General features: G+C 42.7%; 1 protein-coding gene and 1 long non-coding RNA gene across 2 annotated transcripts in view; one reads left to right on the top strand and one right to left on the bottom strand.

The window, feature by feature from the left end:
• LOC135213166 (uncharacterized) overlaps positions 1–22893 on the top strand; it is a 25944-nt gene extending 3051 nt beyond the window's left edge. The window contains exons 2-3 of the long non-coding RNA XR_010314087.1: positions 2533–2612; positions 22756–22893. This is a non-coding gene — a long non-coding RNA (uncharacterized LOC135213166). The remainder of the gene's footprint in view (positions 1–2532; positions 2613–22755) is intronic.
• Positions 17705–23191, bottom strand: part of LOC135213160 (putative inorganic phosphate cotransporter) — a 47480-nt gene continuing 41993 nt past the window's right edge. The window contains exons 6-11 of the mRNA XM_064247103.1: positions 22531–22620; positions 22111–22260; positions 21338–21470; positions 20885–21126; positions 20618–20744; positions 17705–19783 (exon numbers count right to left, since the gene is read on the bottom strand). Coding sequence (XP_064103173.1) covers positions 19647–19783; positions 20618–20744; positions 20885–21126; positions 21338–21470; positions 22111–22260; positions 22531–22620 — 879 coding nt within the window. The 3' untranslated portion in view covers positions 17705–19646. The remainder of the gene's footprint in view (positions 19784–20617; positions 20745–20884; positions 21127–21337; positions 21471–22110; positions 22261–22530; positions 22621–23191) is intronic.

Raw genomic sequence — 23191 nt, 5'->3', positions numbered from 1 at the left:
GGGCGTGTTGGTGTTGTTTGACTGTATTTGTTGCATGTAACAGCAATGTCTGTAGTACTAATGCCTTGCCAAAATGCAGTAGTAAGTGTCTCTTCCACTACCAATATGGCAGCCACTCCCTTATAAACAGCACAAAGTGCCATCAGGATGTCGGATTGAAGGCTTGGTGGCATTACAGCACAACGCCCTGTGTTCTTGTAAACAGGGGGAGGCAACTCACTGACGTTGTGGTAGGCCTGTCTTCTTTCAATGTCAATCTGACCATTCATACACAGGACTTGTCAACATGCAGTTTGCCAAGTTCACTTTGAGCCTGTGAATGGGGGGGATTGCAAGCAACTGTGGGTGTATTTCATAGAATGGAATATGGATTCATCAATTTCATTGCTCTGTTAGGAGCTATCTGAGGTATGTATGCCAGATAAGTGCAAAATCTTACAGTTTATGCCATAAATATTGTAAGTTTTTACAAAACCAGCCTTATTAGAATCTGGGCATCTTTATTTGACTTGGGATTTGAAGCATTTCTTTACAAATTTGCATACTATACATAAGCTTTTTTTTGTTGGATTGAATGTTATTCTGTACATTGTATTCATACAGCTACTACATCATATCCATAAATTAACCAAAGTTAGTAGAAAATAAAAGAAGAAAAAAAGATAAGCATGCAGGGTTACAGAATTGTTTTTTTCATTCTTCTATAATTATGGAGGCTGATTGCAAGAACAGGTAATTGAAATTAACAAACACATTTAATATACTTTACTTTCAAGGTCAACTTGATATTACAAGTATAACGATGTAAAACAGTATACAACACCTTACTCTTACACTTACAGATACTATAGGTTTCTTGTTGGTATTTCATTTATCACAGTTGTGAAAAAAAAATAACAAATTTGCATTTTTTTAGGGTTTCTGGTTATTTTAACTTTGGTTCCGCCTAAGTAGACATACAAATTTTATTACTACAACATCGATTTCAAATGGAAGAGATAAAGTTCTAAAACCTAGTGCAGAACATAATACAGTAGTACCTTGTTTATTTTTTTAAGATAACAATTGTCATACAATTTTTGTAGCTATAGTAGTACACAACTTACTTACTACTTGATTTGTGACTATGTATTTTTAGCAGCACATAACCACTGACAATTAGTAAGCCAGCATTCAGAATGAGTATGATGTAAAGTAGAAATTGATTGTGCAAAATGTATTTTTTGGCACTTGAGGAGTTTCTGTACACTCCATTAGTCAAGTAAATTTTGATACATACACATTAGCTCAAGTGACAACTAGAACCAATGGAAGAACTTCAAAAGTGAAGGGGCTAGCCATGAACTCTTATTTTCTTATGGGAATTTAACGTAATGAGTGGCAAACAGACCTTTTGTGGAAACCTTGCCTGATCTTGTATTTTAAGTAACTTACTATACACATATCTGGTGTCCATTTGTTTCCTCTCCTACACATTTGCAAACTACACAAGCCTGATAAAGGTAAAGTTACCGCCTTGTAGCCTAGTGTTTGGCAGTTAACTGCATGCAACAAGTGCTTTGGGTGAAACATTTCCAACTTTGCTTTAAGACTAGGATAGCTATGTGTCCCTTAGGAGTAACAAACACATTGCCCTTTATAATGGTAAGAATGTGACATCAGTTTATAGGTAGTAATAAATTTGGGCAATGCATCCTTGTTTTGGGTGGTAATGGGGAGACTGAATATAAACCAAAAGGTGAAGCAGCTTCATTATTTTATTATTCATAATAAAATATGTTTTACCGGTAAGATTGTAATGCTGGTGCATGGAGGCATTATATAATACTTCCTTCCACAAACTGTCTCACTCCTCCTAGTCCAGATAGAGGTCACACCAAATGTATTTTAATGTTATTAATGAAACTTTTAATTATCCTTTTTTAAAGTATTTTATGTTAAGTTTGCTTTTATCCATTAGAGCTAAGTGTCCAGAATATAATTTTGAATTCCAAAGTGGGATTTTTCTTATGCAGTGTCAATCTTCTTCTAAGAATGTCCTACCATCCCTATTCTTATTATGGTAACTTCATGTCTTCAACAGTAAGAAAGTTGATCTGCTTAAAAAAAAAAAAAAAAAAAAAAAACAAAAAAAAAAAAAAAAAAAAAAACTTGTAAGGCTGATTTGGAATTAGTAAAACTAGCAGACTAAAGGTCTTGAATAGTATTCAGCAAAATATTGAAAGTATAATCAAATCTGCAGTAAAAACAGGTAAATTATTACTTAGTCACAGAGGTCACCTATGAAATGCAAAATAAAAATACACGTAGCAATTGTGCAAGTCTTATGAAAATTGTACAATGACAAAGAATGATTTTAAATGTTTTTCTAAACAACAGGTTTATATACACTGCCTTACAGTGTATATGAGACAGGTTGTATTCATAATCAGACTTTTAAAAATAAAATATGTATCTGGCTTTAAAGAAATTATGGGAAGTTTTAACTTCATACTCTCTTTCATACAGCAGCAATATCACCTTGTATTTCAGCTGGTGGAGATCTGCTAGTTTCTTCAACATCGTCATCAAGATGTAAGCTTCATATTCTCAGATGGTCTAATATTAAAGAGGTAAGCTACATATTTTCAGATGGTCAAAAGTACATCACCAAATAAAAATACTTTTTCCAGTCTTTTAAAAGAAATTCCTATTTATTTTATTAATTTCTATGGATACTCCATTTAAAACAATTCTTAATACTGTACTTAGCTACATGATTTCAACATTGGTCTAAATGGGATTCAAGAGCTTGGTTACAAATTTCAAATCTATTATCGTTCTATGTCTTCACTTTAAGCAATTTTTCTGGTGATTTCCATCTGCTCTACCTCTTTTTTTTTTTTTTTAAGTAATAAAGGGAATGTAGCGGCAAACTTCCACATAATTCCCCATTAACTTCCACAAGCACAGCAACAACTGTCACCACCTCTTACCTACACAAACAGATCCATACAAACAAAATGCATATATGGGCAATGTTGTTCCAACTTAGGGCCCATCCACACAGTCGATCTTTGCTCGATGTGACGTCAGAACAAGCGCCAGACATAGTGGGAAATGTTTTCTGACTTTCCGCGCTTCTGATGTCCACATCGAATACAGTTCATCGAGCAAAGCTCGACCATGTAGATGGTTGGGGCTATTTAAGCCTATCCCAAACCCTATCCTAGTCTTGCCTATCCTATGCTGAATATAAAAATAAACAGTAAAAACAACTCTGTAGGTTTCTTTTACAGTAGAGTACCTCAAGTTAGTGAATGTTCGTGCAAAAAAAAAGTTCATATAATAGGCTACCCTACAGCTTTCATCATGACTACTTTTATTTTACCCCAAACACCTTGGGCTTTGACCAATCAGCTCATGGCATTCACATTAAGCCAATTAGCACAAAGCAAGGACACCCTCCCCTCCAATTATTAAACACAAAGCAAGGACCACACCCTCCCCCCCCTCCAATTAGCACAAGCAAGGACACCCTCCCCTCCAATTAGCACAAAGCAAGGACACCCTCCCCTCCAATTAGCACAAAGCAAGGTCACCCTCCCCTCCACCAGAGAAATATAGTTATGTCTGAACCAGTGGTGTATGAGATGTGCTTGAAAGCATACTCCGAGTGATTATGAGCCTAAAGGATGTGTAATCTATTCTATTAAAGTATTTAGTAGAGGGGAATTGGTTTGAATAAGAGGAAAAATGGAAGTGAGGTATTATTGTACTACATTTATTTGGATTGTGTGATCTATCCATTGTCAACAGAAAAATTAAACAGTAAAAACTGAATGTGATGAATACAATTGACATCTAAAAAAAGTATTGTTGAACTTTCTTTGCAGAGTAAAATATGCTTTATGACAAAAAAGACAATCTTGCAAGAGGTGAATGTTCATCTAAATTCCTCAGATGAAATGCTTTTAGATCTAAACCTAATAAAAAAAATTAATATTGTACAGTCACCAAGCTGCAGTTAAAACTGGTACCGACTTATAATCAACCAAAGTTCACAAAAACAAAATGAGTGAAAGCAATAATATGGTTCTTCTTAACATACTTGACACTACATGTAAATATGATATTGTTATGATACAATAAAGTTTCATACATACTTACCTGGCAGATATATACATAGCTATCGACTCCGTCGTCCCCGACAGAAATTCGAATTTCGCGGCACACGCTACAGGTAGGTCAGGTGATCTACCTGCCTGCCGCTGGGTGGCAGGACTAGGAACTATCCCCGTTTTCTAATCAGATTCTCTCTTCCACCTGTCTCCTGCGGGGAGGCTGGGTGGGTCTTTAATTGTATATATCTGCCAGGTAAGTATGTATGAAACGTTTATTGTATCATAACAATATCATTTTCCATACATTCAACTTACCTGTCGATATTATATAGCTGATTGACACCCTTGGTGGAGGGCAAGAGACAGCTAATTACTGACTAGACAGGTAAACAACATATGTTGTAGGTATTTATAGATCTTAGTTCCTCTGTGTTTCTAGACGAAGGATTGACTTCCTAGCTATTGCATAGGAGTCTGCTTCATCTCAAGAGCCTTAGCGAGATAGTGATCTGTGGCCAAGAGTTCTTGTGGATCTGTCGATGGGGTCTCTTCCACTTACTCGACAGAACCTAACTGGCGTTTGTCAATGGGAGCACATCCGCTTATATGACAACACGCACTTATTTAAGGAGCGCAACACCGATCCCGATCACCTGTTCCTAACATGAGGGTTCGCGCTAAATTGAAAGAGCAGTTATTCCGCCCCCCAACCTCCTTTCAAAACCTCCAATAATAAAAATCATTGAGTTAAAATAAATTCAACTCATTATTAAAGGATCAGTGTCGGCTCCTTATCCCAGCAACGTATTCCGCTGATACGTTATAAACCAGAGAGAAGAATCTCTCGTAGGTTAACTTGAAGTCCTTCGTGTAATGAGCAGTCAACACATAGTTGCATCTCTTATATGTGAAAGCTAATATGTCTTCCTGACATATTGTTACGAAAAGAACAAGAATTTGCAAAAGCTCGCACTTCATGAGCTTTTTAAATTCTCAGCTGTTTGAAGGTATCATCAAGTCACTTATGAAGTGCTTTAGAGATCACCATTGTTTTCAAAGAAGACTAGGACTTTCTTGCTTTGAACTGGATCTCATCTGGATGAAGCCTAACGCCTGGCTTGCGTCTGGCTGGCGCGAGGAGTATCCTGTTTAGAATACTCCTGGCGCCTGACAGTCGTAAAACTCTTCGAATACTCCTGCCGTCTGGAAGGCGCATCTCGCTCCAAATACTCCTGGCGCCTGTTAGGAGTATTAACCTCAGAATTACTCCTGGCGCCTGGCAGGAGTATCGCGCTTCGAATACTCCTGGCGCCTGGCAGGAGTATCGCGCTTCGAATACTCCTGGCGCTTGGCAGGAGTATCGCGCTTCGAATACTCCTGGCACCTGGCAGGAGTATCGCGCTTCGAATACTCCTGGCGCCTGTTAGAGTATTAAGCTCAGAATACTCCTGGCGCCTGGCAGGAGTATCGACGCTCCGAATACCTGGCGCCTGGGAGGGAGTATCGCGCTAGAATACTGGCGCCTGGGAGGAGTATCGCGATCGGAATACTCTCCTCGTCCTCTGAATACTCCTGGCGCCTGGCAGGAGTATCGCTCTCCGAATACTCCTGGCGCCTGGGAGGAGTATCGTGCTCGGAATACTCCTGGCGCCTGGCAGAAGTATCGCTTTCCTAGGAGGAGCATCGTGATCGAATACTCAATGGCGCCTGGTAGGAGTATCACGTTCCGAATACTCCTGGCGGCCTGGGAGGAGTATCGGTGCTCATCGGTAATACTCCTGGTGCTTGGCAGGAGTATCGCGTTCCGAATACTCCTGGCGCCTGTTAGGAGTATTAAGCTCAGAATACTCCGGCGCTTGGTAGGACAATCGCGCTTCGAATACTTCCTGGCGCCTGGTAGGAGTAAAAAGTCTTAGAATACTCCTGGCTCCTGGGAGGAGTATCGAGGTCAGAGTACTCAAGGCCGCCTGCAGGAGTATCTCTTCCCGAATACTCCTGACCTATGGAAGGCAAGCATCTAGTTCCGAATACTCCTGTGGCTTGGTAGGAGTATCGCTCATGGAATGGCCTTTCGAATGGCAAGTATATTGCGCTTAGCGCGGCGCTATACTCCTATCAGGAGTTCTCTCTTCTCCAGTTGGCTCTTGTTGCTTGGATGAAGATCTTGGCCTAGAACGATCTACAGTAAAGTCAGGCTCTTTGCGCCTACTTGGCGCCTTGGCTCCCCTAGTTGGGCACCAAGACGCGTGGAGGGAGTTACCTTACTTTCCCACGTTCGCCGCCTTGGCCTAAACGCATCGCTCCCCCCAAGAGATGGCCGCTTGTGCGACAACTCCCCTGTAGGGTTCGTCGCGCCCGACAGGAGATCGGTATTTGGATCTCTTAATCAGAAAGTCTGTCATCCTTTTTTACGAGTAGGATCCTTAGAAAGTAACTCCTACCAAAGACGCTAATTGCTCCTGCACATTATTCATCACAATTTAGTCCGCTCCCATCCAGTAGACAATAGGAAATCTCAAAAGTCCAAGAGACAAGTCTTCCTCCGAGGAGGATCATTATTGCATACTTCCGTTGCTAACGAGTTCTCCTCCTACCATGTTGATGAGTTTTCTCGTTGCAGAAGCTTCCCTATCCTTGCCCGAAGGAAGGGAAGGAGCTTGGAATTTAAAGAGATTCTGAGCTGAAATTGGTTGATTTCTAGCTCTTGAATGTATCTCTCTGAACCTTTTGGGAAGTAGTTTGAGCCCTTCTCGCGTTCCAAAGACTCTGTCAGTAAACGTTTAAACCTTTTCTTCTTCTGTAGATGACAATGTCACTACATTACCCGGACAACGAAACCTCTATCTAAAAGCGTTGATCCAGGAATAAAAGGCTTAGTTCTCTTGCGAAACATTACTATGCTGGCCAGAAACCCATTGCCGAGTCGTCATAGAATTTGATTCCAGATTCTAAAGCCCAAAATTTCACTTGTCCTTTTGATCGTTTAGGACCAGAGAAACATTTGATTAGGAGCAGTTCCATCTTGTCGGAACACGGAATCTGAGGCCCAAAATTAGGATCCCATTCCCATTCTAAGGTCATAAGCTCTCTTATCTTATCGTATAGAGGTATTGTATAAGATCCCGAAGATCTTAATTCTCTACTATCTCTAATATTCTTATGTCTAGACAGAATATATCTTTTCACTGTGTTCATTGATAGCATAAATTACCAAGGTGATTCTTCCCTCTGAAAGGGAAGAAAACCATTATGTGGTTCACAGAGGTATCGGAAGAGGACAGTTTCCCCTTTCTATCTAGCACGATCTGCAGCAACTCTATGTCTTTAACATATTTAAAGTAATTATCAAGCTTCCCTTGAAATCCTCTCATTCATATTTACTTCTGGTCAGTCTGCACGCAGACAGACTCAGAGTGAATAGGTTTTTCAGGTCCAATATTTATAATAGATTCCGATCAAATCTCTTAGAAAAACCTTCCGACACATGCTGAAAGAAGAACGTGACTTCTGTGAATCCAACCTTTTATTGCCAAAATGATGCATTCATCTTCTTCCTTAGACGCCCATTTATTTTAATATGTGTTAAGAATATATACAACTAGGGGAAAAAAAAAAAAAGACTAAAGTTTATTCCCCTATTTAATTTAAAGATGGCGTATCTTGCTACCTCTCTTGTTTCGAGGAAAAGGAAGCAATCTATAAGAAGGTCGTTCATCCTCTGCCTTGCGAAGATATCTGTGAATATTTTTCCGCAGGGTCTGACAACTCTTTCCAATGAATGTTAAATCGTGCTCTGCCGAATTAAAATTCTTTATAATCGTATCACATTGTGGTAAACAGCATTCATCTAGGAAACTCTTGTAAAGGATAGTAGGAACGCTGTAATTAACCACGGTGTGTGCATAAGGCTTAAGTGTATCGTTATCTTAAGGTGAATTTCCTACTACATTTCTTTCCTCGCCGAGGCAGAGAGATATCCTTAGCAAAACGAATACGATGTTATTCATGTTTGCCTAAAAAATCCCCTCAATTCGTGGTTAAGTCCCTGATTGTATGGGGAATATACGGTGAAGCATTCGATCCTTTAGGAGAGGAAAGATGTAACCAACCGTTCACGACCGAGAACCGGATGGTACTAGATTGGCTCACAATTACAGCCGTGTCGTTCACTGCCTGGCTGCATTCATTCTGAGTTGCCAGTTACTCCCTTCAATGAATGGATATAATAAAATTATTCTCGAGTCTAAGAAAGCTCTCAATAATGCAAATTTTAGGCAAACAACCTTTGTTAAATACCGAGGCTGAATAGGTATTGTCGTAACAAACCTTTTAAGCGAAGTCTTTACTAGGAAAATCCTGTAAGGATATAGCAATTCCGTTAGCGAACCAGAAAGGCAACTATGGTATGCGTATTATGACTTGTCATTCAGTAGTCATATACCAAGCAAGCCTTCTACGGACACTCTTTTCCATTTCCGACATGCAGAGAAAGAATAGAAATCTTACTCTCTTCGTTCATTTCGTCAATAATCCCGAATGAGTATTAGTCGAAAGATATTGCAAATGACAACCGAGGATCGAAGAGAATATCTCCAGCTTTTTATTATCTTGGAGATAAGTCCGTATTTTACGCCTCTTATCTGGAAGAGCCTCTAATCAATGAATGAGAGCTCGTACGAATCTTGTTCAACTTCCAAACGATTGCCCTCTTTCTGTAAATGGTTGGTTGCAATCTATTTTAGAAGGAGGATGATTTAATATCCTCTTACTAATACTGAACTAATTCTCACAATTCTGCTCTATCTTCCATTCCTCAATTTGGGGCAAGATTGAGCAACCGAAGGAGAGCGCTTCCTTTCGAAAGGTGAAGGGCTATTCGCAGTACCGACTCTAACCTGACAAGGCTACGGCAGCCTGTGCTACATCTTGAGTCCCTGCCTGGAAAAAACCGAACTTGCTCTTGCCTTTATTGCATTAAGACGATCCTGACAAGGGCAACGGCCGCCTGCGCGACAACTCCCGTCCCTATCAGGAGAAGCCTCGAATGTCTTTCACCCTTCGCCTGGAAGACTCTCGGCGGTTGTCAGGCTCTTCTTGTAGGAGAAAGTGTCTGGCGCTAAGCAGGAGTATCTTGCCTAGCAATACTCCTGGCGCCTGGTAGGAGTATCACGTTCCGAATACTCCTCGCCTGGGAGGAGTCGTGCTCGTCGGAATATCCTGGTGTTGGCGGAGTTATCGCGTTCGAATACTCTGGCGCCTGGGAGGAGTATCGTGATCAGAATACTCCTGGATCCTAGAAGACGTATCGCCCTTGGAAAGTTTTGTTGTTGGAAGTTCCGAGCATCTGAAAGGCGATCCTCGCCTGGAAAGTTCTGTACGTCTGGAAGGTTATTCGAATCCTGGAATCTTCCGCCTTCTGAAAGATCCTGTGTGCGGAAGGTTCCGATCTCTTGTATATTTGTTCTTGCTTAGAATTCGACAATACTTCCATTTTCGACATAGCCCTCCCTTTCTTCTGAATGAGAAGGACTTCCATTTCCGATAAAGATCCTGGTTCATAGTCTTTCAGGCGCTTTGCGCCATATCAGGCCCTTCAGGTGCTTTGCGCCTCGTTTCAGGCGCTTTGCGCCTGTTTCAGACGCTTTAGGCGCATTGAGCCTCGTTACCAACGGAGCTTCATGCCCAAGGAGCTAGAAGCTTAAAAGTTATTATATATGTGTACTCACTAAACGAGATCCATATAATTCATTCGATCAACAAATATTCTTTAATATCTAATTCGTTCTTCTCAGAATAGATATATTTTCATATTACTTCTCCTTTCTCCGTCTCTTCTGAGGTTGCCGATAGCCAGAACGAGATTATCTTGCATCTTCATTTAATCTACGCCGTTGAAATGTTTTACTCCTTATTCGTCAAGACGATAATAAAAAGGGGAACACATTGAATTAGGATGCCTTTCCAATGGCTATCCCTGGCAGTCTGGGACGTTCTACAGAACCTGCCGATGGGGTACGCCTGACAACGGTGGGGGGCTTCTCCATAACCTCCGTACGGCTTTCGACATTCCTTCTCCTCCGGGCCAGGGAGCTTGGAAGAGGTCTAGGCCTGGGAGCGAGACAGAGCCGATCAGACGCACCCTCTATTGCAATGGGGAACACTATAATCACTTCTTACCTTATAATAGCTCGTATCTTGAGCCACATTCCTTTATCTTCAAATTGCAAATGAATTTGTAGTTTCTGTGAAGTAAGAAGGTGATGAGGAAACAACACTACTAGTACTGTTAATATTCTAACTGCTTGTCAGAACGAGGGCTATTAAAGCTTCTACAGAAAGCATATCTAGTTCTATGTTTTCTGACTTCCTCAAATAGGAAGTTACCTTATTTTCCTCAATCAAATCTAACATTTATTACACTTTATCAATGAATAAATATTTATATTTCCCTTTCTTGCAAACTATGTAATTGTCTACCGAAAACTTCGGTAGTTACACATACTCTATTCTTCGAAAACTTCGAAGTTAATTCATTAAAAGTTATTAACAAGTTATCAAAAAGTTATTAAAAACGTATGCCAAACCACCGATCCAGTAACCTTCCCTGTAAAAGTCGGCCCAGCAAGATCGATGGCGAGAAACACGAAAATCAAATCAGGAGGGAAAGCAAACATATGTTTACCTTCCCAGCGACAAAGAGAGAATCTGATTAGAAACGGGGATAGTTCCTAGTCCTGCCACCCAGCGGGCAGGCAGGTAGATCACCTGACCTACCTGTAGCGTGTGCCGCGAAATTCGAATTTCTGTCGGGGACGACGGAGTCGATAGCTATGTATATATCTGACAGGTAAGTTGAATGTATGAAAATCTGTATTTGGTTTATATTGTACTTAGAATGTTTGTGATTTATACATAAGTATCTTACTCATTATGGCACCTATATACAACCTTATTTATTTTGATTTGCATATAAACATAATTTTTAGATACATTTTTTTGTTTATGTAGTATTTCCTTTAGATAATGTTTTGAAAGGAGGTAATTTAACTATTAGGTTAAGCACTAGTTCTTGATGCTAACAAAGATTGTAATTATGGCCTAACCTTTTCTGATGTTAAAAATCTCATAACATGTAAGTATATTCATACTTCAGATACAGCACTACAAACACTTAATTTGAGATAAATATATGCATTTTCACAATGAGCATATCACATTTTGTACCTATAAAATAGGTAGAATATGACAATTTGTCCAAAATTGCATTTTTCCTAACTATACAAACCTGAGGTCCTTTTACAATAGGAAGGTACTAGCGGCAGCTGGATAGGTCGTAAGCTTTCGAACAAGGGGTTCGGTAGTTAACTGCTTGTAACGACAGGCGCGCTTGCGCGCGACTGGTAGGTAAACAAATCACTTTTGCTTTTGGCCCAAGCAAAAACTGCAGAGTGAGGGGTGGCATGAGGTGGGGCTATGTGTAAAAGGACCTCAGGTTGTATAGTTAGGAAAAATGCAATTTTGGACAAATTGTCATTTGTTCCGACACGGCATACAAACTTCGGTCCTTTTTACAATAGGAAAGGACTCACTTCTTGGTGGGAGGAATCTGAGTCTTTTGTGAACAGACTGGTGTTCGCCCAACCTTGGAATGCCTCCCTGGTCGTAAGAGCGAGGGAGGGATCCAAGCCTCTGTCCGATTGATCGGGGTGTGCACCGCAGGATCAATGGTCAGACCTCTGGACCAAGTACTAAGAGAGAGGCAAGCGTATCTCTTCGTACCAGCAAACAAGAACAAGTTCCTATTTGCAAGAGGCAACATAAAGTTATGGTTTGTCTCTTGTTGGCATCCACTTCCCCCCCCTTGTAGGAGGAATTTGGTGGATATTCGCTTCCCAATCCGCCCTAGTAAAAGGGATAGGATGGGGCTCTGTCGAGTAGCTCACCGGCATCTCGTCCTTATCCAGCAAGGTGATGACCGTATCCCTCTACCACAGGTAGAGGGGGAGAAAAAGATAGGAAGAGAAGCCAGTCACTCTCTCATTCACTTATCATTCTTACAGTCACACCAGGACTCGATGCTGTTCAGCCTGCTAGGGTCTGGGTTAGCTAGACAACGTGTTGAGCAGCCACCACGGGTCCTAAGGAAAACGATCCAAGGACCTGTGGGCAATATCCAAGGTAGAAGGAGGTGCCGGTGGTCTGGTTGTACCAGACCCCTGCCTTCAGTACCTGCGCCATGGAGAAGTTCTTGTGTAACTCCAGGGAGTGTACTTCTAGGTCATCTTGGTGCTGACGAAGAGTCTTCAACACTCATCCTGGGATGTAGAGTTTCTTCAGAAAGCGCGGTCGCGCTTTCACAGGACAAAGCAGCATCTCCTTCGCATCGAAGGCGGTGAAGTCCATTAGGGAGGGGATTGTGAAGGACTCTAACCGATCGTCAGGAACCGAAGGGTTCAGAGTCTTCGCTACGAATTCGGTACGAAATCGAGCGTCACGAATCCCCATCCCCTGGATGCTTGACTTCGCAGGAAAAGTCATGCAATTACCTCAGAGGAAAAGAAGGGAATGGTCGTATGACCTATCCCTCTTCTCGACTTCGGTGATGTCCTGTACCCATACTGGTCTATCCGTCTGCAGCGAAGTTGTTCTTCTCGGTAGTGGATAGGACACCGACACTCAATGGTGGGTGTCGATGGTATGGGTACTGTGACAAGCCGTTAGGACGAAGAAAAGATTGTTATGGAACAACCGAACTAAGTCCACAGCGAAGTTCGTAACAGACTTGGGCGCTCTGACAGCTGCCGACTGACTGCGTTCGGTAAGTAGGAGGGCAAGTTGTCCAAGCACCCGAGCAAGTCACGTGACCTTCGCCTTAAAAGGGTTCTGCCAAGAGACTAAACAAATAATTTGTTCGTCACCGATGCCAGAAGGCAAGGTGATGACTCTCTTAAGGCATGTGCCCAACAGGCGAAAGTCAATTGCCTTCTAGAGACCGAGGTCCTTGATGGCAAGATATCTCATAGTATAGTTGATTCTCGGCTAAGGAGAAACAACACTATGTGTCGTTGAAGACGAAGGTGTACAACATGCAACCTACGTCTTCGCAGCTGAAACCGAGAGAAGGATTCTCAAGATTCTGAACCTGTGCTACAAAGACTGAGAACGCTAAACCGCTATTCATTGCTGTCCGGTGAGGATCGTAGTTGCAATAAAAGCGGAGCGCTTTTCAGTAATGAAGACAGGGAAATACTGCCTGAAGAACTGCTTCTCATGGGCTGAACATTTGGAAGTAGAGCTGTCAGGTCGGAGAGTAGGCGATGGTCTTCTGACATATCTGTTAATTCGGGGCGAGCAATGAATAATGCACACCTACGAATACGAGATATTTTGAAGACAAACTCAGATGTCTGCAAAAATCATTTGCATTATCGCGGTGCGATGCAGCGGTTGACTAGTACAGACTTCTGTTACCGTGCGGTAAACAGAAAGATGAAAGAGTCCAAGAGATATCTCTGTTGAAAATTCTCGCAATGTCGAAGGCGATGAAATCGAGCGTCACAGCAGTAGATGGTCCTTCATTATTGCGAGAATCCCCGCCTTAATCAGAGACCTAAGTCCATGATTGTTGGGCAGAGATACGGTTCGGTAGTCAATCAAACCAGGGGGAGAGAGAGACGTAACCGACCGTGCATCTCCGAGACCTAGCTGATACTGAGCCGCTATCAGGCAGTTCAATACGCAGTAGCTCTCGGTGACTCGTCATCCTGAGTTGCCAGTTAATCCATTATTCCACGAAGGAATGCGTTCGGCTAGAACCATCGAGCATAAAGAATACGCTCGAGCAATTATATTTAAACGAAAACGGATTTCGGTAAATACAAAAGCTGATTTGGTGTTGTCATGACAATACCAAGTATCTAAAATCGAAACTGATAACTGCTGGGAGGTTGCAGGCAACCCCGAGTTGTAGTTCAATTAAGATACAATTCGTCTCGGTCACAAACCGTAGAGTTAACTACGGTATGCGCCTACCCCCCGGACAATTCAACTGTTACAAGAATCATGTCGCGAGGGTAATATACGTAGTAATATTTTGTAGGTTCTGTACAACGACCTCCATCCTAAATTCTTTTGTTTCCCCTCGAGGAATGAGAATAAGGATTGGAGATCGACCGCCTTCGTTCTCTAGTCAAGAGAGTGAAGGAGAAGTCTTTCCCAAAGGAAAGCTTCAATGGTGAACAGAATACCGAAGACGATAGTTCAAGCCAAACTGGAAGTTCCCGTCCGTTCTTCTCTATTCCAGGTTAATCGCCTACTGTGAAATACTCTTCTTTCAGCAGCAGTCTTCTTCCAAATGCTAGAAATTACAGGAATTCGAGCATAAGCGAGGTTCCCGATTATCGTGTAACAATTATCGGGGATTCTCGCTCACTTTGGACCGTGGTCTCGCCTAAGTGTTTGGAGATCGTAAAAACTCGAACACTCTGAGTGCGCTAGAAATTCCGTAGAATTCTAAGCACTCTGCGAAACCCCCCACCGAATTCGTCAAACGATATCGGCTGGTGGTCCTCTCGATTCCCGTAGAAATCGAGAAAGGGGCAGGATCCCTCCTCAACGACCGGGGCTTACGTCAGGTCGGACACCCGAAGGTCCCCCCGGTAGCGCAGCCCCTAACGTGGGATCTTACAGAGAAATCTCTGTAGGATCCCTCCCCTTTCCCTCGTAGCCGTAAGGAGAGAGGGAATGGGGGAGGAATGGATACTGGCTCGCCTTCCCAGCGGAACTAGCAGTTGGAGAAGAAAAGGAGCAGCCATCGCCTTACGGCGATGGCGTCTCAGAGCCTGGGAAAACGTATCGTCAGGAGAAAACGTTTTCCCGAGGAGGGTTACGAACTCATACTGTAGGTAAGGATCTGCCGCCACTGTGAACGTCGTCTGGGTGGGGCTGATCGACACCTGACAGGAGAGAGCCGATACCGTCCTCCGACTCATTCCAGTCCTCGTCGAGGTCGAAACCTCTCAGGAGGACGAAAGGGGTATTCCCAAATACGGTGTCCGAAGACACGTAGAAACGCCTCTGTCGCAGTAGAGGAGGTGAAGTAGCTTGTTCGACCGGCCAGAACTGAAGAGAGCCTTCTTGTCCGGAGACGAGAGGACTACCTGGTTCAACACAGTCGGCAAGCTCCGATCGCGGGCAGACCCACCGTCGATTTGGGTTCCCTCTCGGGCCCCAAAACGACTCGAGCCGAGACGTGGCTCTGCTGGTGGGAGCGGCGATCCTTCCCCGAGGTCGTTGTGCTGACGAATCAGCGCCATAACCTCGGCAAAGTTCCTCTGGATCTCGGAAGTCACAGCATCTTGCAGAGTGGGACCGTTAAGCCCTTCGAACAAGAGCATATTCCGAGAACCTTCCTCCTAAGAAGGGGGAACAGCGACAGCCCTCTCGGTCTTCCCCATCCACTTGCGCATACGTCCTGGCCGGTCCAAGAACCGTGCCTGGCACGTAGGGCGTCGTGGTGGGATCGTGAGGGGCGCACCCCTCACGATCACTCCTCAATACCTCGCTCCTCCCGGTGTAACCCGAGGAGGTTGAAGGTACGGGAGAGGCAGACCTGACGCTCCCTCGTTGCTCGCTGGCAGAACCAGCAGGCTTGGAGGGCTGCAGGCGATCGTCAACCCGTGGTGGCGATCGAGCTGCAGGCCTGGTCGAACCGTCTCGCTGTGGAGAACGGCTGGACTGAGCACAGCGGCCCCGATCTCGAGTGTCAGAAGAGCTGGTGCTGGTTGCCATACCCGATCGCTCTCTGTGAGAGCGACGGTCAGGACCCTGCAGGCTCCACTGTCACAGTGAGACCGGTGCTTGTCCTCACGGCACGTCACGTCGCTGGTTCCAGCCGTGGCTGGCACCGGCGAACGGGAGGACCTCTTCCCAGCCTCAGCCCGTGGCCGGTCGTGGACCGTCACGTCCCCGGGGTAGCCAGCTGTTCGCCGCGAGAGTGAGAGCTGGTCTGGTGAGAGTCGCGTGAGCGGCTGTCACCAGTCTTCCGCCCCGTGCCGTGAACCTGACGCTGAGCGGACTCAGAGGTCTGGTTCCTGGCTGCACGGTCGCTGGTAGGCGACCGTACACTCGGTACCTCCCGCGAACGAGAGGCCGAGACGGACCCTGATGCAGTGGCAGAACCACTGACACCAGGCGAGGAAGTACCGGTGTTAGCCGTACCCCTCTGGTCCCCGTTAGTCTTCTTCCTTGCGGAAGAAGAGACGGGCCCCGCTCCCGAAGGAGCAGGAGGACCAGCGGAAGGAACCCTCCCGTCCCACCAAGGTGAGACGGGTCCCGAGAAGCTCCCGAGGGAGACTTCTTAGGAGGGAGGAGGCAACCTTCTTCTTCCTCGGCTGTGAAGCCTTAGAAGTCGAAGGGGAAGAGGCGGCAGCCGACGACGATGAAGAAGATGAAGACGACGACGACGACACCTTCCTCCTCTCTCGTCAGCTTCCTCAGGACAGACGTAAGATCTGCTATCCAGGGCGGAGCCGGGGCTGCTGTAGCCGAAGCTACAGGGCCCGGACGCACCTGTACAGACAGACCAAAGTCTGGGGTAGTACCACCACGAACAGGGACGACATCAGCAGGTATGGGCATCTCAGGAACAGCGGGCACAGCCAGCACAGCATCGGTAGGACCGCCAGCGCAGCAACGGCAGGGACAGCCAGCGCAGCAACGGCAGGGACAGCCAGCGCAGCAACTGCATGGACAGTCAGCCCAGAATCGGCAGGTATGGCAGGCAGCACGGGAACACAGGAAGGGGGAGCAGCAGCCAGCAACATCCTGGTACCGGCGGCAGGTCCAGGGGCGAGCTCTAGGGCAGCGGAAGTGTGGTCGCTGCAGCGCGGCAACCACGAGCGGCGGCAGCACGCCCCCCTCTCGGTACGGCGAACGGCACGGTTCACAGCGCTGTAGGCAAGACTGTTACCACGTGAGGTGATTACACCAGGTGAGGAGGGACGTCGTCACCTGGAGCGTGGTCACCACTCCATGGGTGACCGCAGTAGGCCCAGACATAGAACCGCAGCCCCTGGACACTAGCCACGCCCTGCAAATGGAAGGACGCCCATACCTCACCAAGGTCCACCCTCGTGGCAGTAGCACCTGCGGAAATAACAGTAGTAGCGATTAGTGGGGGGAAAGTCCCCTCGCGCGGGGGGGTGAGCCCTCTCCGAACGAGTGGAAGACCCCGAATACAATTGTACATCGGGCACCGAGCGCCCTCCCCCGCGCTCGACGGATCGGGCGAGGAGAAGAACGCCGATAACCTCCCCCCCCCAAGGGGAAGGGGAAGGGCCATCTGTGGGAGCTGAGCGGGGGGGGTTCTCGTTTCCCCACCCCCGCACAGCACCCATGTACCCAACAATAATATAAGAGCCCGAGAGCAATCGTGCCATCGGCCCGAATGCAAGGGCATAAGGATCAATTCCCTGACTGAGCGGAACTTGAACCAAATAAATATTGATGCAATCAATAATAAAAAGAATAAAATGAAAAAGAATCTTGCATTACGATTCACTTCACAATGAATAAGGGCTCGGGATCGAGCGCATTTGCGCCCTCGGTACCGAGCGCAAGGGTAAAAGGATCCATTCCTTACCTTTATGGATCAAGGTTTATGGAAACCTTGATCCATAATGAATTGATGCAATCAATATATATATGAAAATGAAAAAGAATACTGCGCTTGCAATTTCACTTCATACAAATAAAAAGGGGAAGGATCAATTCCCGGTAAATAGCGGAAACATTGATCCCAGTAAACAATGCAATCTCAATAAAATATGAAAATGAAAAAGAACTGCACTTGCGATTTCACTTCATTCAAATAAAAAGGGGAAAAGATCAATTTCCAGGTAAGCTCGGAAACTGATCCAAAATGAGTATTGCTACAATCAAAATAAATATATGAAAATGAAAAAGAATACTGTACTTGCGATTCCACTTCCATACAGAATAAGTTTCCGTGCCGAGCGCATTCGCTCGGCAACGAGCATACAGGTCAAAAAAAAATATAAATGAAAAGAGCACTTACTTACGATTTTCATCTACACATTTCCAACCAAAATATACGCTCGGAGCGAGCGCTCTCCCGCCCTCGGCACCGAGCATACACAATACGAGGATCATTTCTGGGAAAATGAATTCCCGCACTTACGCCCTTCAGTCCCGGCACTCGGGTAATCGGAGGGCGTGGTGAAACCAAGATCCTTTAATTCACAATTGAATTCAATGGAAATAAATATGAAATGATTGTACTTACAATTCAGTTTCACTAGATAAATAGAAAAAGAAAAACACAACCATGCGAAAGCAACGACGATAAAGCGGGCAGAGAGCGATGATACACGTCCACACGCCAGCAGGCCGAAAGCAAAAAGTGATTTGTTTACCTACCAGTCGCGCGCGCGCGCCTGTCGGACAAGCAGTTAACTACCGAACCCCTTGTTCGAAAGCTTACGACCTATCCAGCTGCCGCTAGTACCTTCCTATTGTAAAAGGACCGAAGGTTTGTATGCCGTGTCGGAACAAAATAAGTTTACAAATTGAATTCCTAACTGATGCAGATCCAAACCTTAAAAAATAATCTATTAACAACAAAATCTTAAAATTATTCACAATGCAACCATTGTTCACTCTGCTGTATATTTCTAACAATGACAGTTCTATAAATAAAAGTGATAATCCTAAAACCAGCCTGAAAGACAAACTACATTTGCAATGCTTGTTGAAAGCAGTGTTATAAGGAAATCTTTCTGTACTAGCTGCTGCTTGTTTTTGGAAATTTTAAAAAGGAGTACTATTTTGTAGTTCAAAACCTAAGAAAAGAAATTAACATATCCTTAAAAGTAAACTTAAAAGGCTAATGTAACCTGCTCACAATCATGTGATAAGTTTCAACCCTGAGTCCAGTTCATTTGCAAGATACTAATTATATCCTTGTCAGAAAACAGAACTAATACTTCGTGTCATTTCACCGTCAAAATGATTTGGCAGCTACATTGGAATCAGAAAGCTATTTCAACAAGAACTGAGCTCTGCAGCCTGAGACATAAATGATTGAAATACATAACACTTTCTAAAAAAGGGCTTTACAATTCTGAAATTGTGCACAACGAGGATATTTCATGTAGGATGTAAAAGTAATCATGAAACATGCTCATTAACATTCAAATAAAGTTACAAAAGACAAGATAGTATGCACCAATTAAAACCTCCATTGCTACAAAACTTAATCAGTTTTTAAGTAAGTGTATTTATCACAGTCCAATTTCAAACTCTTAATATTCACAATCTAAAATTACATTAATTGGCATGCTTTTCCCTGCAAACTGGTTGTAATCATTACACTACATAGGAGTATCATTACACTACATAGCACTCCTAGACGACACATATTTTATATCAATTTCAGTTATCTAGAGGTCAGTGTTGATGGGGGAATATTGTACAGCTTACATTCGTAAAGTGCAAAAAGTAAAATGCCACTGAGCAAAGCACTTAAAACACCTCAGGAATATGCGAATGATCTCTTTGTGCTTCAATGGAATCAGATGCTGCTAGCTGGTTCTGATTCTGACCAGGAATGGATCCATACTGACCTACCTGTTCCTCCCTCTCCTTCACTGATGTACTACCTGGAAGGGATGATGTATATAAAGTTTAAAGAATATTAACAAAAATGAATCATGATGGGAAATCAAAAGGTGGCACCTAAGAAACTAGTCTTCATCCTTTTTGGCAACTAAACAAAAAAAGAATTGCATCAAGAGTAAAAGCTTTCAAGTGACTTTAACAAAACTACTTCATAATTAGTATGAATGACATAAACAATGAAATATAATGCCTATTTACCTACACTACAAGGAAGAATATTGACTTACTATTTAGAAGTTATAAAAAATTCAGAACAACATTATTATAATAATTGAACTAATGTACAATACAGTCTTGTGTGGATGGCAATGATTATTGGTCTCAGTTTAGTGAACATTAAATACGATATTTATAAGTAACATGGTTAAAAAACACCCATACTGGCTAAAGAGTTTAGGCACTAAGCTAAACAGGACTGCACATCTTAGCAATCCTTTGAGGGTGCTCATAGGGAATAGAGTTGTTCATTGGACAACCTGAAAAGCTCTCATAAAGGATAATAATTTTTACAGGCACTTTCAAAGACCAACATTCTTTTACTAAATGGAGATCCAACAAAACAAGTATCTGTCCATGTATATTGGCTGCAAAGCTTATTTTTATATTTTATCTTTAAACTGTATGAATATTTCATCAAAATATATACAATCTTGAAAATATTTCTCTTGTAAAAACCAGTGAGCATAAAATACTACTACAAACACAACAGTGTACTAAGTCACTGAGTCTTCATATGCTTCTCAATTATGTTTTCATTTAGCCTTGTAATAGTAAAGAGCAGGCATTTATCTAGTGAAGTAATACAGTCAACATACCTTGATTGGCTGGTAGATCATTCCATGGCTGTTGTTCTCCAGAAATAAAAATGACATAGAAAGTGTTTCCAACAAAATAAACAATGGCTGCGATCCAGAAGACAAGTTGCCATCGTGAGACGGTTTGCTGTTGAAAAATACCACAACATATAATAAACTTCAATGTGAACTCAGTTTTAAGTCCACAATATCCATGCATTAAAATTATGACACTGTATAATAAATGTTTGGAATAATACTGTACAAATCATGATGCTAGGAATTTACCTTGCCAGTAATGAGGATTCCCACAATCTGAGGAGCCAAAAATCCTGGCACTGTTGCTGCAGTATTTGTAATTCCCATCAATGTTCCAGCAAAATTTGGAGCGATATCCAAGTGGGAATTCATGTAACCTGAATACACGGCTCCATTAAGCCCGACAGCACCACACAGGAGAGCTATGGCCGCATTTTTATTGCAGCCTGCGTACCCAACCAAAACAAGGCATACCATGGGACCGTAAAAACCTGAATGAAATGGATGAGCACATAGAACATTAGTATTTTTTTTACAAGAAGGATAAGTGATAACTTGAAAAAACAACTTAACTTACCTAGTGCTGAAAAAATATGCAATACTACACAGTGGTAATAGGTGACATTTTGTAATAATCATTTTAATCACCAGACCAGGTGTAAACCGAGATCTGAGATTCCTGGATGTAATTTAAGTACTTACCTATACTGTTGAAAATTCTTCTTGTTGCTGTTGTAGATAGAACACCAGTTGTACGAAGTTTGTCAGCAATCAGCCCTGCACATATGCTGAATATCCAACCAACAAAATATGGCAAAGCAGACATAAAACCTTGCTGAGAAAGGAAATAAAATAAAAGTGTATATTATGTGCTTCAAGATAAAGCGAATCAATGCTAAGATGTAAAAATATGTATGATGGGAAATATACAAGTAAATAATAAAAAATGTACAGGTAGTCCCCGGTTATCGGCAGACTTGGTTATCGGTGAACCGGTTTTATGGAGCTTGTCTAGAGCCATAAAATCGGCAATTTATGGCGCCATAACGGGCCGAGTTCTGGTTATTGGTGCCATAAGCACCATGGTGCCATAAATTGCCGAGTTTTGGGTAATGGCGGTTTTCGCTTATCGGCACAACCCCGGGAACAGAACCCCCACCGATAACCGGGGACTACCTGTAATTAAAATAGAGATTAATTTACATAGTATATACAATAGCTGGATGCTTTATGCAGCCGTTCACTCATCTGAGACATAGTTATTTATAGCCCGCCATTCCCTTTGACAGGAATTTTAACTAAAAAAATCATCTCATCTCGACTTTTTTGCCCTAAAGATGCAGGTTCAACATTTTGGTTTAATGGTCAAGAAATGCATGCAACGACAGTATCTCATGGTTTCAGTTGTTTATAGTGACATCAGTAATTTCACTACTTTTGTGAATTCTGATAAAATTAAAATATTGATCACTTACATTAGCTAAACTGAAGTGCAATATATTTTTCATGTATGTTGGAAGTTCAGTAAGGAGAAAATAGAATCCCCAGTTTTGTGCAATGTGAACTACAAAGATGGCCCAAAATGGCATGGATGTGAGTATGTGTTTCCATGGAATCTTTGGGGTCTGAAATGGAGAAACCACATTAACAAACAGATATTATGTAGTAAGATAGAGAATCCCTTTCAAAGGTAATTTCGTACAAGTAACCCACTTGATAAAAGGACTAAAGCAACTTCAGTAAAAACTTACTCATGAATGATAATTGTTTCATACAATACTCATGTAGTTTACACACTCGGGTAGTTGACAGTATAAAACCAAGACAGACAACTTTGCTTCTTAAATATTAAAAGTGAAAAAAGAAAAATGAATTAATATTCAGATAATCATCACCTTTGCCTTCAAAGCATCATTCAAAGTTGTTTGTATGTAGATTTTTTCCTCCAGAGATATAGTAGGATGAGATTCTGGTGTATTTGATATCTGAAATGCCAATAGTACTTACAGTAAAGGCTCTAACTATTATAAATTAGTTCAATGACAGGACACACATTTACTGCCCATATTTTATCATTATTATGAATTTAATGCCCATATTTTATCATTATTATTTTTCAGATGAACCCCATTCATATGGAACAAGCCCACAAGAGCAATTGACTTGAAATTCAAGCTTCAAAAGATTATGGAGTTCATGAAGAAGTAAGAGAAGGTAAAGGGAAATACAGAGAGAGAGAGAGAGAGAGAGAGAGAGAGAGAGAGGATGAGAGAGGAGAAGAGAGAGAGATGATGGAAGAGAGAGAGAGAGAGAGAGAGAATCTCACTAAACGGGAAAATAAAATTCATTTGAGAATGGTACTTCAGAACTAACTAGATAGTGAGGTAGTTTTCAGCTGTTGAATGTACACAAAAGCACCATTGGGCAACATGTATTTACAAAAGACATGCAATAAAAACTTATTTTTGTATCACACTGTCTTTAAGTTATTATAGTCCAAACTATGCCAAATCAACCTAGCTGATTTGCAAAAAGTTTTTTAACACTCAAAATTTA

Source organism: Macrobrachium nipponense, chromosome 42, assembly GCF_015104395.2.
Source record: "Macrobrachium nipponense isolate FS-2020 chromosome 42, ASM1510439v2, whole genome shotgun sequence".
Classification (NCBI taxonomy): Eukaryota; Metazoa; Arthropoda; class Malacostraca; order Decapoda; family Palaemonidae; genus Macrobrachium; species Macrobrachium nipponense.
The sequence above is the reverse complement of the archived record's forward strand: the minus strand, read 5'-3'. Positions and strand labels throughout refer to the sequence as shown.